The sequence below is a fragment of the Polypterus senegalus genome, chromosome 7 (assembly GCF_016835505.1).
Source record: "Polypterus senegalus isolate Bchr_013 chromosome 7, ASM1683550v1, whole genome shotgun sequence".
NCBI classification, from domain to species: Eukaryota; Metazoa; Chordata; class Cladistia; order Polypteriformes; family Polypteridae; genus Polypterus; species Polypterus senegalus.
In genome coordinates, this window is record NC_053160.1 from 107,572,440 (window position 1) to 107,589,452 (window position 17,013).

The 17,013-nt window shown below is 35.1% G+C and overlaps 1 protein-coding gene across 1 annotated transcript in view; it reads left to right on the top strand.

The window, feature by feature from the left end:
• Positions 1-17,013, top strand: part of LOC120532052 (protein unc-13 homolog B-like) — an 812,076-nt gene that overhangs the window by 365,040 nt on the left and 430,023 nt on the right. The window contains exon 10 of the mRNA XM_039757963.1: positions 1,941-2,031. Coding sequence (XP_039613897.1) covers positions 1,941-2,031 — 91 coding nt within the window. The remainder of the gene's footprint in view (positions 1-1,940; positions 2,032-17,013) is intronic.

Consider the following 17,013-nt stretch of genomic DNA (forward strand, 5'->3'; position numbering starts at 1 on the left):
AAATCTACTTTACAACTGTTAATCTTATCCTAGTAGACACTTTTATCAAAGGTATCCAATTTAGGATGGACATAATACTGTCTATACTTTTATATTTTACAATTACATGTTTGAAAAGCAAAGATAATTCACTATTTCACGGCACAATCAAAACTATAATAATGCTGTTACTTTTTAATGTTTTTATTGCCTTACTTGCATTAACCTTCTTAGTTGCACATGAAATACAGAAGCTTCATCTTTGTTTTACAAAAAATCCCATTATTCAGTTAAAAACATAATAGTGCTTATTAACTGAACAGGAAAGTAATCATTGCAGAAAATATAAATAATACCTGGACAAAAGTACGTTGAAGGCTTCAATGCTTGTTTTATTAATCCACAGAAAGTAACTGTTCTTGAAAATGTATCTGTCTTTAGGCAGAAGACCCCTTAATTGATCTGATACCTTAAGATTTGAATTAGAGTGAATTTATATTTTCAGTAGCTTTTAAAAGACAAAAATAACAGTGAAATGCAAACAAATATGTTGTATACTCTGAAGGATTGTATGCAGATATATAACTCACATTGTCCAAATCTTTAAAGTTACAAAAGCTTATTCCAACCACTCAAAACAATGTTGCGTTATTTCACAAAAGAATAACCTTTTTTTTTTTTTTGCAAAATTATTACATTATTTTTCAGTAACTATTACATTATCTCATAAAAGTATGGCTTTGCTACGCAAAACATTTTTCCTTCTGTGGTCGATATCATCAAAAGTTCTGTGACAGCTAGCGAATTGTAGTTTGAGAATGTCCATACATGCAAACAAGTGACAAGACATGAACAAAGGTCATTGGTATATGTTTAATTCTGCATGTGTTGAGGTGCAAATTTAATTGACCCAGTTTAAGTTCACAGGGAGCCAGTGATTATCATAGTAGCACTGAGTGGAAGGCAAGAAGCAACCTGCTGCTGCTGTTAACATTGGGCATGTGAGTGGAAGGAGAGACTAAGAAAGCACAAAGCTTGCAATCAAGGGACCCTAACTGAACAAAAGTCATATGTTTATATGTAATCCTGCACGTGTTGAGGGTCACAAGGGGCCAGTGATTATTGCAACTGCACTGAGTTTAACACTAGAATTCCCGAAGCCTACAAAAAAGTCTAATTCCCGGCCCACTTTAAATTCCTTCACACATCTCCATAAACATCTTTTGTTTTGTAAATGCATTGATCAAAACAAGCAGCAAGCAACCTGCTGTCCCATCCCCTGCCTTGATGGAGCTCACCTCATGCACAAAGTTCTCCCAGCTCAAGCCAAGGCTGCTTATCTGAGTGTCAGATCTGGAGTTGTATAAGGTAAACATGCATTTCCTGTGTGTTCCATGTCCACAAACAATCTGGGTAAGTGTAGGATGAACAGAAATGCAAGAAATTCTGAACACATACCTAAAGCAGAAACATTTTCCATGTTATACTAATAATAATGTGAAGTGTATAATGTGTGAAAACTTTAGTTCAAATATCAAAAAAAAATGTGCGCTTTTATTCAAGACTATAACCAAAGAAAAAAAACAATCTAAATAATGATATATTATTTACCCTATGCAACTCCAGGCATCTCACTCCCAGATAAACAGACTTTTATGAGTGACTTCAGCTCCGACTCTGGGGGGATGTGGTTGGTGGGTTAGCAGGCTGCTTGCAGCTTATGTTGATTGACACATTTGTAAAACAAAAAGCGCTAATGGAGAGGTGCGAAGGAGTTTAAGGTGGCCCGGGATTTTGAGTTTTTTTGTAGGCTTCAGGGATTCTAGTATTAATGACTAATTAAATTTTCATTTCTTCAGTAAGTTTTGTTTGTTAACTTCATGATTTTTTTTGTGTTAAACATTAGAAAAATTGGTGGAAATGAAGAGAATTAACATGTTTGGTTCTTTATTGGTTCACAGCCTTATTGAAGACGTGGGAGCCCTAAAAGTCTCTCCATCAAGATCCCAATGGATCACTGCCATTAACAAAGTGAGAGTACAATTACATGAGGTAAGAGGTCTGTTATTAATTATGCAGTGCTGTAAATGGTTTGGCTGAGATTCACCCATATTCTTATCTGTGTAATTTTTTTGTAATCTGAAAGATACCTAAACATTGATTGTTGCTTTCTCTGTGTATAAAAGCACACTTTATATTTTGTAGGCAAATTATAAACATTGTCAAAAGCAACCTTTCCAACTTCTCTCATCTTTATATTATCCCAGAGTTGATTCTGACTATTTCGAATGATAATGCAGTACCTCTAAAATATATTCACAAATTTCAAGTAATTTACTTTTTGATCTTAGGGAATAATGGGATGGCCATCTCTCAATTAAAGTAAAAGAAAAGGAATGGAATTCAGCCATTCATACAAAATGTTCTAACTGAATATATGTTACACAACCCATATTCAGCTTAAAAGTATTCATTGCTAACGTCACATTTAAAATTTTACTAAATCTACTGTGTGGATATACAGTAAGTTATGTCATCAAGCACCTGAATGGCTATGTCACATTATTTGGAAGTGGAAATGTAATGAACACATTTGTTATTATTGAATAACAATGTGTGATATGTGATTCTAGTTATAGTACATTTTGATGTATATATTTCCAATCCTGTGATTTTTAGGCTTCTTATTTATGGAGAGAATTTTCAAACAATGTTATAAAAATGGTGCTAAAGTATTGGTTGGAAAATTTTCATAATATAAATAAAATATTGTGCCAAAAAGTAATAAGCTTCTCTAAGCAATTAACCTATTATTAGAATGTTTATACTGTACAATATCCAACTTTGCTGTTTTAAGCATTTTTTAAATTTTCCATCATGTTTTCAAATTACTTATTTAAGAAAGTATTGCTTTTTGTAGTAAGTAAAATTTTCTTTGAGCTGGGAGGTGGATATGTGATTTTTGGCTGAGGACCAAGGTCTGTTCACCTTGCAGTGTTCTATGTTTTCCCTTTGAGTTTGTGTTCATGTACAACCTGAACCTTATAGTTTACCTCTGGGTCTTGAAGGTTACAGCTCCTTATTCTTTGCAGTGTAAGTTAGCAAATAGGTATGAAAACTCCAGTACCATTTGATTCCTTAAAGGTAGTCACAGTAATTAGAAAAAAGAAAGCATATCAATATCAGGAATGCACTGAACATAAGACATTACTCTGATCAGAATAGAATTGAGCAGACTCTCAATCTTTACACACTGGTAATAATGTACTAAAATTAAAAAAAACACCAAAGAAGCCATTCATTTCCTTTAAAAATTGAGAACAAGACATTACATTGATGGTGCTGAGCAACATCTTGATCTTCAATTGCCACTGAGAAAGACTGCTTGATGGAGTTAAATTTGAAAAAAAGCCACCAAGGAGTTCTTATGAATGCTCTTATGAAAATAAGCCTGATGCCACGGTTTCAAAGAAGCACAGAATTACGGTAAGAAAAGAACAGGTACGGTATTTAGTAAATAATTTTTCATCTTCCCTCACCTGACCACACAGTGGTTAGCACTGCTACTGGACAGTCCCAGGGTCTTGAATTCAAGTAGTACAGCATGTTTAGTCTGCATGTTCTTTCTGTCTTATTGTGGCTTTTCCTTTTCACTTCAAATCCATTCGACAAGAAACTTGAGGTAATGCTATTTCAGTTTCTGGGCAGCTGGTGATTCTGAGACTGTCAGTTTGTTGGATGTCAAATATAAATTGCGTTCATTTGTCAGGTGATTGTGATGTAGAGAATGCCACAGTGATCAATCATGTCAATCAAAAAAGACTAGGAACCATCATCCCTTGTCTGATTTTTTTTTTTTTATGCCAGTGATACATGAAATTGAAGGATTTGCTATTAATTAGAAAAAGAAGGATAAACAGAGATTGTTATTTAGGTAAGTTAATGTAAATGTTAAAGAAATCTTCACAAATTAAGGAAATTTCTGGTATAGCCCCAGACTTTTTATGCCAAAAGGTTCCACTGAATACAATGTTAATGTAATATAAGTTTGTAAAATATGGGAAAGAAATAGGTTAAGTGAATAATTTTAATTATTTCAGTATTTGCGACTCTTGTATGATTTCAAGATATCATTGCGAAACAAATATAGAAAAAATGTTTAAACAGTACGTGAAACTTCATTAAGATACAGTATTTCACTTGCAAAAATTTCTAGTCATGGTATAGCATACAGTTTTTGAATAATGAGAAAGAATTTTTCATAATATAACAGTATTTGTATTGTTGAAAATGTAATGCTTTCCTTAATAAGTGTGTAACATTAGCACTTCAATAAGTGATAAATGTTTCACGATGCAAAATTAAACTGACTCCTTTAATGTACTAATTATTGTATTTTTACTTTGACAGTGATTAGGCCCATATCATGTTTAGTAGGTGGAAATCAAAGAGAGTATTGTATCCTATAGAATAATGTAGGGTAATGAATTGTGAAACTCATTAGATAGTATTTTTGAGAATAATATGTTGTTTAAGTGACAGATGATAGATCTACAATTTGAGGATTCTTTTTTCTTTTTTATAAAGAAATGCATTTAAAACCCTAAAACATCTTGTTTCTTAAAGCATTTTACGATGTCTTGAAATGTGTTTTAAGATACCTTAAAATTAATTATTGGCACTGTATTTGATAATATATCTTCATTAAATGCATTTTCAGATATCACAGATACATTTCAGGTTATCTTTAAATGACACTCAGATCACTTTCAGATATCTGAAATTAATTTTGAGAATAACTTAAAAAAATTCATGATATTTCAAAACCAAGTTAATGTAAAATGTCCTGTCTTTTCTGTAAGACTCACTGTTACTTTTAGGTAATCTTGAAATGCATTTCATATTTCTTAAATTAAATGGAAAGATATTTCAAGATATTACAAAATACATGACAAATTGAAATGCCGGGAATTTAATTTAGTTATTTTAAAATACATTTCATATAAGTCAAAATTTTCAGAATTTATTTCAAGTTAATTTGAAATTAAGATATTCTTAGAATAAATTAACACTGATGTGTTTTAGATATCACACAGCAGCTTGTGGTCTTGAATAACATTAAGTAAATAAGAATAACTGAAAATGCAATTTAAAATGTAGTTGATACCTTTGTACAGAAATGACTTAATGTTGTAATTATTGTGAAAAATCTAGAATTTAACATTATTATGTTAAGCTGTGCACATTTTCCTGGCCTGTTCACCTGACACTTGTAAACACTATAAAGCCTTGAAATAAAGTAGACACAGAATTTGCTGATTTTCTATCAAAGAATTTGGAAGTTGTAATATAACAAAGCTACTTTTAAAACTTTAGGTGGCAGTGTTCATCATTTTATCTCAGTAATCTACAGTATTAACATTGAAAACTTACACAGTATAAAGTTAAAATGAAACAATCAATGTAATTATACATGGTCCACTCAGTCCACTCAGTCCACTTGGACAGAGGCAGTGATCTCTATCTCCTTCAACACCATCCAACCTCTGCTCCTTAGGGACAAGCTGACAGAGATGGGAGTACATTCATACCTGGTGGCATGGATCGTGAACTGTCTTACAGACAGACCTCAGTATATGCGTCTTGGGGACTGCAGGTCTGACATTGTGGTCAGCAGCACAGGAGCACCGCAGGGGACTGTGCTTTCTCCAGTACTGTTTAGCCTATATACATCGGACTTCCAATACAACTTGGAGTCCTGCCACGTGAAAAAGTTCACTGACAACACTGATATTGTGAGCTGTATCAGGAGGTGGAGTATAGGAACCTAATCAAGGACTTTGTTAAATTATGCGACTCAAACCACCTACAACTGAACACCAGCAAAACCAAGGAGCTGGTGGTGGATTTTAGGAGGCCCAGGCCCCTCATGGACCCCATGACCCTCTCTTGACCCAAAAAAAGCACAGCTTCTTTCTCAATCAAAAACTATGCTAAGCAAACACAGCACATGACACAATATCTTTGTGTCTTCACTTCTTATTTTTATCTTCTCATTCATCAGGTTGAATCACACAGCCTCTCTCATTAATACTTTTAAAAGGATAAGCACTTTTATTGCATGACATCCACTCACAAATCCATACACAAAGACATTTTAAGTCACTAATATACTGTTAGAAAATCACATTTTCTATTTCTTTTTGAATATACAAATTGTAATAAAACATTTTTTAGATTTAAATTTGTTCACAAGTTTTCTTTTATACTTTTTTTTAGCATACCATAAGAAGAAATTTATCTAACCGGGGTTCTGCTGATATAAGTGATAGCTGCCTCCCAACTCCAGTCCCACCTTTCAAAAAATAACCATTTTGAACAGTTTCAATCTGGGTTTTGCCCTAAACACAGCACAGAAACTACCCTGGTCAAAATCACAAGTGATCTTCTCCGAGCAGCTGACATGGTACTTTTATCAATTCTTGTGCTTCTTGACCTCATTTCTGCATTTGACACCATATCTCACCAGATACTTTTGAAACGTCTAACTAGTCTTGGAATCTGTGGCCTTGTCCTCCAGTGGTTTTCATCCTACCTCACTGATAGGAAGCAATTTGTTCAAATAAAGGGCTTTAAATCTGAGAAAGCAGTCGTTACTCAGGGAGTTCCGCAGGGTTCTGTTTTAGGGCCATTTCTTTTTCTCATTTATATCTTCCCAATAGGTAATATCTTCCGGCACCATGGTATTAAGTTTTATTGCTATGCTGATGACACAGAGCTATATCTATCCACTAAATCCACTTCTGTTTTCCCTCCAGATGCCCTTATGGCATGTCTCCAAGACATAAAGACATGGATGACTCACAATTTCCTCCAACTCAACATCAATAGAACTGAGGTGCTCCTCATTGGCTCTAAATCAACACTTGCTAAGATTAACCATTCTTCTCTTTTAATTAACAATATTAACACAAATATTTCTTCCCAATTTAAGAGCCTGGGCATTATTCTTGACAGTACTCTCTCTTTTTCTTCCCATATAAGTACAATTTCTCGGACTGCCTTCTACCATCTCTGAAACATTTCTAGACTTCGCCCTGTTCTTACCCAGCACAATACTGAAGTATTGGTTAATGCCCTAGTCACCTCATGTATAGATTATTGTAACGCTATTCTATCTGGCATTCCACAAAAACGTATTCATCGCTTACAGCTTATTCAAAATTCTGCTGCCAGAATAATAACCTATTCTAAATCTACTGAACATATTACACCTATTCTCTCAACTTCACTGGCTCCCTGTTAACTACAGAATGCAATATAAAATACTGCTCTTAACATTTAAAGCTCTCCACAGCCTTGCTCCTCCCTACCTCACTGATCTCCTCCAGATTTACACTCCCTCTCGCTTACTCAGCTCTACTTTCTGTGACACATGTCCAACTCAGTTCAATGGGAGCTTGAGCATTCTCTCATAGTGCTCCTCAACTCTGGAATTCTCTTCCCTCTCATATTCGTCAGCTTGATTCAATAGCAGTTTAAAACTACCCTCAAAACTTTTCTTTTCAAGCTGAATTATCAATTGTGAATTCTACACTGTTACTGCCTGTCATATTTGTTTGTTCACTAATTATTGCTTTATGATTTATCATTTTCTTGTTTTTATTTTATTAATTGTTGTTTAACTCTATTGTAAGGTGACCTTTAGTAATAAGAAAGGCCCCTATTAAATAAAATGCATTATTATTATTATTATTATAACCCAGACTGAGTTGATGCAGAGAGAAAAGAGAGTGAATACTGATCATGACTTTCAACACTAGAATTACCAAAGCCCACAAAAAAACTTGTTATTCCGGCCCACCTTAAATCCCTTCGCACCTCTCCGTCAGCGTCTTTTGTGTTGTAAATGTGTCGATCAGAACAAACAGCAAGCAGCCTACTATCCCATCCCCCCGTCCACCGCCACAGGTCAATTCGCAAAGAAGATTCTTAGTACCTGGAGCTGTATAGGGTAAATAATAATACATCATCATTTGGAATACATACATTTCATGTGTGTTCCGTGTATACAACAATCTATGTAAATACATCGTTAAAACAGAAACATTTTTTATGTTTTAGTAATAAATGACAAAATGTAGACATAAAGTGTATAATGTATGAAGTCTGAAGTTCAAATATCAAATTAACAATTTCAGAAAAGGTACAAGTATAATAGGACAGCTTCCGTGGTGCAGCGGTAAGAACTGCTGACTTGTAATCAAGAGGTCGCCGGATTGATCCTGCCTGCCTCCCAAATTTACCATTTTGAGTACTAAGCTTCTCTTATTATTAATATTATACAATTAAACATACATTTGATTTTTGTCTATAACAGCCGGTGTAAATTTATAGTACAGTGGAACCTTGGTTCACGACCATAATTCGTTCCAAAACTCTGGTCGTAAACCAATTTGGTCGTGTCCCGAAGCAATTTCCCCCATAGGATTGTATGTAAATACAATTAATCCATTCCAGACCGTAGGAACTGAATGCACAGGGTAATAGTAAACTAAATGTAAAAACATTGAATAACATTGAGAAAACCTTGAACAACAGAGAAAACTAACACTGCAGTAGTTTGCGGTATTTTGCTAAGAACCGCTCACTAAAAACCCTTTTTTTTTAATGAGTTTTAAGCACAGGGAAAAAATTAACATTTGAAAAATCCGTAATTTAATAAACAATGCACGCTACAAACTGATCACTGTAAACAGAAATGAAAACAAAAACAAGCCCAGTGCATTCTTTAACTGCATTCTCTACCTTATGCGTCCAGCTTTCTCTCTCATGTGTGCGTGTGTCTCTCTCGCGTGCCTGTGTGTGTGTGTGTCTCTCTCTCGTATGCCTGTGTGTGTGTCTCTGTCTCGCGCGCCTGTGTGTGTGTGTATCTCGTGTGCCTGTGTGTGTGTCTCTCTCGCGTGCCTGTGTGTGTGTGTGTCTGTCTCTCTTGCACGCGCGTGTGTGTGTGTCGCTCTCTTGCTCGCTCACTGCACAGGAAATGCACAGGGAGAGACTAAACACGTACAAACCGAAAGGGAAACTGGCTTGTTCATATACCGAGTGTGTGGTCATGAACAGAGGCAAAAGTTTGGCAAACTTTTTGGTCGTAAACCTATTTGTACGTGAACCGAGACGTTCGTGAACAGAGGTTCCACTGTACTTGTAAAATTTTGTGTTTTTTTTTTTCCACTTTTATTCTGTCAGTCACGATCACGATACAACCTACCCCACCACCCCAGATCTGATGCTGTTAGTTTTTATTTGAAATTGGGAACAACTGTGGATGTGAGTGGTGTTTTGAGACAATGGAACTGGAAATTCTCTGATCTGGGGGGATAAAAGCTGACAAACAAATTCTGGTGAATCATGCCTTCTTGGTATCTCATTGTCACTTGAATTTTTTTTATTCAGTTTTATTGAGTGTTCCTACTCACACTGAATTAGTATGCACCTTATGGTCCATGATGTCAAAGCCGCACTGACAAAAAAACAGAGACATTGGTATATATGATATTTTGAATAATTCATTTTATGACCTGTATAGTACTTTCCAGAAAACATTCTGGCACTGATGCAACATTATTCATATTTATTTGCATACCTTCATGCAGTTGTTATCAGGGACTGTGTTTTTTTTTGTTTTTTTTTCCGATCTTGCCCAATCTCCACATTTTGGTGCATAGTGGTGTTTCTTTTGTACTCCACGACATGCAGAGGAAAGAATAGTACAGAGAGGTCAGTTCCTCACAATATATACAATCATCAAATTCAAATGTTAACAGTTCCCACACACCTAAGGACCGTCCTTCCTACATTTACGACATGTGTACCTGTTGCAATGTACACACTTCTCTCTATGCTGTGGTTCCTATTATATTGAAGGAGCACCTAACACTAAGTTTGCTTTCCTGGGGGAAGTGGCAGTCTTGGAACAGAAGCTTGTCGATATTGCATCCTCTTTTTCTTTTTCCATTGCCTTTTCTTGTAAGAAGTGATGACAAAGTTCTTCTGCAAGGTGAGCCGAGAACGTTCTTCTTTTCTCAGTCGACCCTGTGCATGCCTTTCACTGTACATGTGTGTTCATCGCCACCAGGTCAAGCATGTTGTAGCACACAGCAACCGGTCACTGGTTCCTGTTTGTACTGAATAAGCTCACGCCTTCCGGTCCATTTTGTCAACACAGCACTAGGGAAAGCAAAGAAAAAGACACATATATGTGACATTTTGAAGAAATCATTTTATGACCTGAACAGAGTACCAATCATAAAACATCATTGCACTAATGCAGTATTATTTGAAAACTAATAGGGCCAGATCGAGTGTAAATTTATGCTGACGCTGTTAGATAGGGTTAGATCAGGGGGCGGGGAGGGAGAGTGTGAACGTGACAGAGATAATAAAACTGAAAAAAACTTAACTTTTACAAGTTATCTGCCTTCTGTCATTTTCATAATTTAGCTCAGAAAATCTTAATACAAAACTCTCTTTTTTCCATTTCACTTCTTCCATTCTAAACTTCACAGTTTTCAATTCAGTTCAAACCATTTTTTAAAACACATTTCTATGTTTAGGACTGTCCATTATATAAAATGCAGTTATAATATGAAAAATTAAATGCAAAAAATACTTTCTAATAATGGTGACAATTTCATTCAAACTATCTTATAGAGCTATCATACTGTATCTGATTGTGCCTCCTCTCCAAGTCAGACTAAATGCCATCCTGGACACAATGAAATCTGAAGTAAATAATAATAAAGAGAGTGTCCTCAGATAGTTATGACCATGTTTTATATTAGGGCTGCCAAAACCATGGCCCACTGCTGGAGCATTTTTTTGGCCTGCAAAGCATCTGCTAAATTGTTTGCATTTGTAAATGTAGAGTCTTTGCATGTCATGAATGTAAGCCATTTTCCCTATAATACTTTTAAAGTCCACCAACAATATTTGTGATCTGTTCCTGAGAGTACTTGAAAGGTAGTGTCTAACTTATGTTATAAATAAAGGAAGTGGAGTGGAGTAGAAGAAGCCATTTAAACATTGATAAAAGATTACTCATATTATTGCAATGCTTTTGGCCAAGTCACAGAACAAGAAAGCTAATGAAAAAAAATTGAGAGTCATGAGATGTCCTGTATTGCCATGTATTGCTCTGCCTACTAGCCCAACTTTACTTGTACTGGTTTATTATTTAAAAATAATTTCATGACTAAGATTATAGATCTAAAACTTTTATAGCAAGGCACTTGGTTTAATCATCATCCACATCAGTTTTATTCAAAACAGACATGTACAACCAGTTGTCTTGTTACTACAATCATCACACTTATGTCAAAATGTGCCCCAGCAAGCCATGACCCCATGATGTTATAATTGGATTTTTACATAATTTTTATGTGTTTTTCTCTTATTGTTTCAAGAGATCAGATACTCATTTTGGGGTTTTTCTAGTCACTGATCTTGATTCTGAATTTAGTTTTCAGTTTCTGTAGTCCATTAATAAAGCAGACTTCATTAGTTGAGTGGCCGTGTAAGATCTCCTACTTCAGTGTTATTGTGAATACAAAGTACAGCTGTGCATTCTTTGGTGATGGTAGCAGTGCTAGACTGTGTGCCATGCCACTGCGGAGCATACTCAGGATGAGCTTGCATGAGCTTTTGTATTGAATAAAACAGGTTTGCCTCTGTCACATAATGCATTTTAAACTCTTAAGATCTGATAAATCTTTAAATATATATTTTGCATGATCTCCATAGGAGCAACTAGACCACTTGAATAGACAGAACCTTATAACAAACAACATCTGTCCCATTAAAATGGTGTTTCAAACTATTAAGCTAGAAACTTTGGATATCACAACTCTAATTTAATAGCCTACACTATTAGTTTGGAGAAGTATTTTGACCACTCTCTACTTTTATTCTTCAACCCTGTTGCTTCCTACCTCAACCTAGCCAGTTTTACCTATTTAATATTACATATGTCTCATGTCTTTGTTTTGTTGTTATTATCTTAAAAAGACAACTTAATTATTACATTAAGATTGTATTATTGATTAAATAAGGATGCATTTTATATCCAATTGATAATTTGCAATTGCTACACTTGGTTCTAAGTAGATTTTTTCAGTGGTGTTGTATTCTGGCTGTGTGTTGGGTACTTTAAAGCTGATGCCTTGATTATTGCTCTAATCACTGATTTATTTGTTCTCTGCATGCCTCTGTGCATGCAACTGTAAAAAACAACTCTATTAAAAAACTATATGTTGCACAGTAATATCCTTTTCTTTTTTTCTGCCTTCCCACAATAGTGGGCTCTCTGGTATATTAATCACTATGGAACATTTTTTTTTCCTGCACTGCTTTAGGATTATTAAGTGCCTTTTTTTGTCTGTTAGGAATTCATCCCACTTCTCCTCCATATGACTTGCTTAACATTCTGTTTCTGTTAGATTTTGTAGTATAAACAATTTTTCACAGTTGAAGCAGTAAGGAACATTATAGTTCTTAAATTTGGATATCCACTTATAGTTACCTTGCTCTGATAATAATGGGCAGCATTTATTAATTAATTAAGAATTTTTTTTAGAATTCTCTGTTTGTATCCTTGCCCAGGCACTGTTCATGTGGAGTTTACGGTTTCCCTCAATCTGCAGGTTCTTTTTCTCTTGTTACTCTGGATTTTCTTCTCACATTATATACATTTATTTTAGGTTGTCTGAAAACTGTAACTTGTCCCTTTATAAGTGAGGGTGGCTGTGTGCACCATTGTACCCTATGCTAGACTGGTGCTTCAATTAGGATTGATTCCAGCAACCAGGGTGGATTCTTTTCTGTCAAGTAAATGGTTTAATCGTATTATTCAGGAATATGGCAATGCAGTGCTCTTAACTATTTCCTCATTGATGTCATCTTGAACCTGCTTTCCCATTCTCGTTCACACGGAAGATTGTTTGTAATGGTGTCCTTCCTCTGTCTTTGCCTTTTTACTTATCATCTTTGAATGATTTTTCAGTTGACCGTTCCGTTGAAATCACAAACTAAATTCCAAATATGCCGTATTCTTTTCATATCCTGTTTGACTAGAGAAATTGCCAGGTGATGCATGTGCATACTTGTATATACTATAAATGTATTAAAAAGTGTATACCCACTTAGTTTCAGTGAACATGTTAAAGTGTAAGCTGGTCTGAGTGAGTGGGAGTAAACATTTACCTCATGCTCTAGTGTGGTTTGTGGACTGGATTGTTGGATCTCCAAAAGTAAAAGCATTTGCCTCACAAAGCCTGTGGCTGTTGTTTTTTGCATGTGCTGTCAGTTCTCTTTCCTTTTAATCCTCCTACTTTTTCACACTGCTCATGTTCTCTTCTTCATTAATTAGCTGAATTCCACCCACTTCCTTTTATAAGACACTGGATAAGACTGATTCTTAATTTTTACCAGACATCATTCAAGATTTAATAGTCTTTTTTTCAGCGTATATTTTAATCCACCCTTTGGATGCCTCTGCTCCCCTTGCTTTACAAAATCAGTGACTTCAGAAAGAACTAACACTGAATGCATCTTCTCCTGGAAAGAGGGTAAGCTGTGCATGTTTTTTGCTGTTCTTGGAGCCGTTTCTTGGGTAGTGGGGAAAGGAGATTTGGGACTGTTAAGTCTGCCTTTTTATTTTTTTCAAACATTTTCTCCTTTCATGCAAACTGTGTCTTTGTTTCCATTTTATTTTTAAAATTAGTGCTCTTTAACTGCCAGTGATGTCAGGCTTTTTTTATTTTTCTCCTTAATTATAACATTTTCAACAATTAAAATTTATGCTTCATGAATATGTATTTTTTTCCACTATGTATTTGTAACTTTCCTATAATATGGTACTAAGAAGTTCTCGCAGTATGGTACTAAGAAGTGACTCTAGCAAAGGGGTTTGTTGCCAACAACTAAAGTTCACAAAATATTGTTGCCAATCAACCAAAAAGTAAAACAAAATCATAGAAACAGATTAATACATTACATGTTTCATAAAAACTGTAATATATTATTTTTTTATACACTGCCTAAAAAAATATATATTGACTGGTCAACATTCAGTTATGAAGAGTTGCGATGGACCTTTTAGATGTGATATCTTTTAGAATCATTTGCTTTTCTTAACATCTAGCCATCATTCTCTTTTTGAACATGTCATTCCTCTAAATGTTGATGAACCCCAGCCAGTTGTTGCCAGCATTGTCAGGCCATGCTTATTAAACTTATCCTTCTATCTCCCTTTCCACTAGTGCTGCATATATGAAGTGTATTAGTATAAAATTCTGTTTTATAGGTTGACTTGTTATTGACACAAGAAGACATGTTAATCTGGATTCTTGATTGCCATTTTAACACTGCAAGTGGCTATCATTTAAAAGAAACAAAATCATTAAAGTATGATTGAAAGAATAACAGACCACTATTTTTAAGTGTTATGTTGGTAGAAATATGCATTTTATTTATTATAGAAGGAAAATGAGCCTCTGGTGCACATAATGAACATATATTGTAAACTACTTTATTTCTAACTTAATACTGATACAGATGGTGCCTTTTACAGGAAAAAAGAAAAATCTAAATTATTTTTGAAAGGCATATGGTAAAAAAGTATATGAACGGATTCTAAACATCAGACCCCCATGACCCTATGTTAGGATATAGTGAGTTGGAAAATGACTGACTTACTAAAAAATTTTATTTTTAAATAGCACTCTGATGTTTAAAACGTTGTGAAATGCAGGAAGCTTGCAGCATATTGTTAAGGGTTCGCCTTTTATAATTTTATTCAAATACATTTTACTAAAATCTGCTTAGCTAATAATGTAGTTACCCTACATACCCTTTCTCCTCCCTGTTTTTCTCTGTGGACAGACAGTCGTATTAATTTCAATATACTTTGTGTACAAAGGTGAAGTTGTTTTGTATGTGAATAACATTCAGTGTATAAATGCAGCTTTGTGTATCTATAAGCAAATAGCACAGTGATGCTTCTTTATTTATTATACTTACTACTCAGAATTTGCTGAATAATCTCAAAATATTATAGCACAACATCATCCTCCAACTGGGATGTCCTTTTGTTCTCTGGTTTGAAATTGACAATACTTCTGCCAGAGTTCAAGTTATATTTGAACATAATGCAAAAAGTTGCAAAACATGTTTGATTTTGAAAATATTTGGCTGCTTGTGTGTGCTTATTAAGTTTATGTTTAATTCATATTAATTCAATGTATAATATTTGTCTTTATTCTGAGTTTATACACACACACACTCACTGAAACTTTAAGATTAATTAAAATGGGTAATTTGGAAAGGTAAATGCAGAGTCATGCAAATGATAGTAAAAACTGTACTGTTATACAGGTTTAATATCCATCTCTGCAATTTACAAATACAAACTTTGCAAAAGGTGTGATTAATTAAATTAATTAATTAATTTTGTTATTAACTACTCTCTTGATTGTTTTAAAATCTAATTATTGAACTAACTTTATTTTAAACATTGCCAGCTCTAAGTTAAGTTCAAGCATCCATCCATCCATTACCTAACCCGCTACATCCCAACTACAGGGTCATGGGGGTCCGCTGGAGCCAGTCCCAGCCAATGCAGGGCACAAAGTAGGAAACAAACCCCAGGCAGGGCACACACACCCCAAGCACACACTAGGGACAATTTAGAATCGCCAATGCGCCTAACCTGCACATCTTTGGACTGTGGGAGGAAACCCACACAGACACGGGGAGAACATGCAAACTCCATGCAGGGAGGACCCGGGAAGTGAACCTGGGTCTCCTAATTGCGAGGCAGCAGTGCTACCCACTGCGCCACTGTGCCACCCCAAGTTCAAGCAGTGCTAGCAATTTAGATAAGGCAGTAAGTTCTTGTAAATGTGGGTTTATTGGTTGTCATAAAAACTGTTATCAACAGTGAAACATGTGTAAAGTATGGACTTGGTGAAGGGCTATGTTAGTGTTATTCCCTTGCTTGAATAAAAGAGAACAAGGCACCTAATAAAGGGTTCAGCAGACAAAATGTTATGTCTGAACAGTCTTTTCTTTTTTCAGCATAGGAATGACCATTCCCCCCATATATATTGATTCATTCCCATATTAGTGTGTTTTTGCCTTTAAGGCAATGCCACAAAGAGAGGGAACCATCCAAAAAGATTAAGCATCAATAATTTGATTAATTGCATTTATTAAATTACCATGTAAATCTAGAAAAGACCAAAAACATGAAAAGTCTAAGAATGAACTGAATCAGCAAAAAACAAACTTCATGCATTATTATTGTTAACACAAAAACTAGTAAAGGGTGAAAAAAGCAACTGAAGAGGATTTTTAGGGGCAGGTTCGTAGGGCAGTTTTATACACAATTTATATTACATTTCTATTATTATTAAGTTAGAATATTGTAATAGAAATTATACAGTTTACCATAATGCAGAATCAGTAGGAGTCCTGAACTTGTTTTCCTGCAACCAGAAGAGCCCATCTGGGGACGATGGAAGACAGTGACACGCAAAGTGTGTTGCTTTTGTTCAGTCTACTCCATAATCTCGTTTTGGTTGCTGTCACTGCAGAAAATGCTGCCTCACAAAGATAGAATGTTGGAAATGGAAGCAGCTTCAATAGTTTCTTCCAAGTTTTTTTTTTATCTCCTCCTGCCTACAAGTTATGCTGACGAGAATTTTTCTCACCATTTCCTTGCAATAATACACTTTCAGGGTGCGAATGATGCCAAAAACCCAATGGCTGAAGCACTGCTGTGCAATTGGGCGGGAGGAATTCAATGCAAACATTATTTGCATGTGGAAGTATGTTGTGGGCAGCACAGTTATCAATCAAAAGCCAAATAATCCTCTTCTTCTTCTTCATATTGTGAGGTTTCTAAACTCTTTTAGGATCCCCCCCATCCAACGGGAACTTCACACTGAAGTGCATCCCGAAGCGCTATTGCAGCAT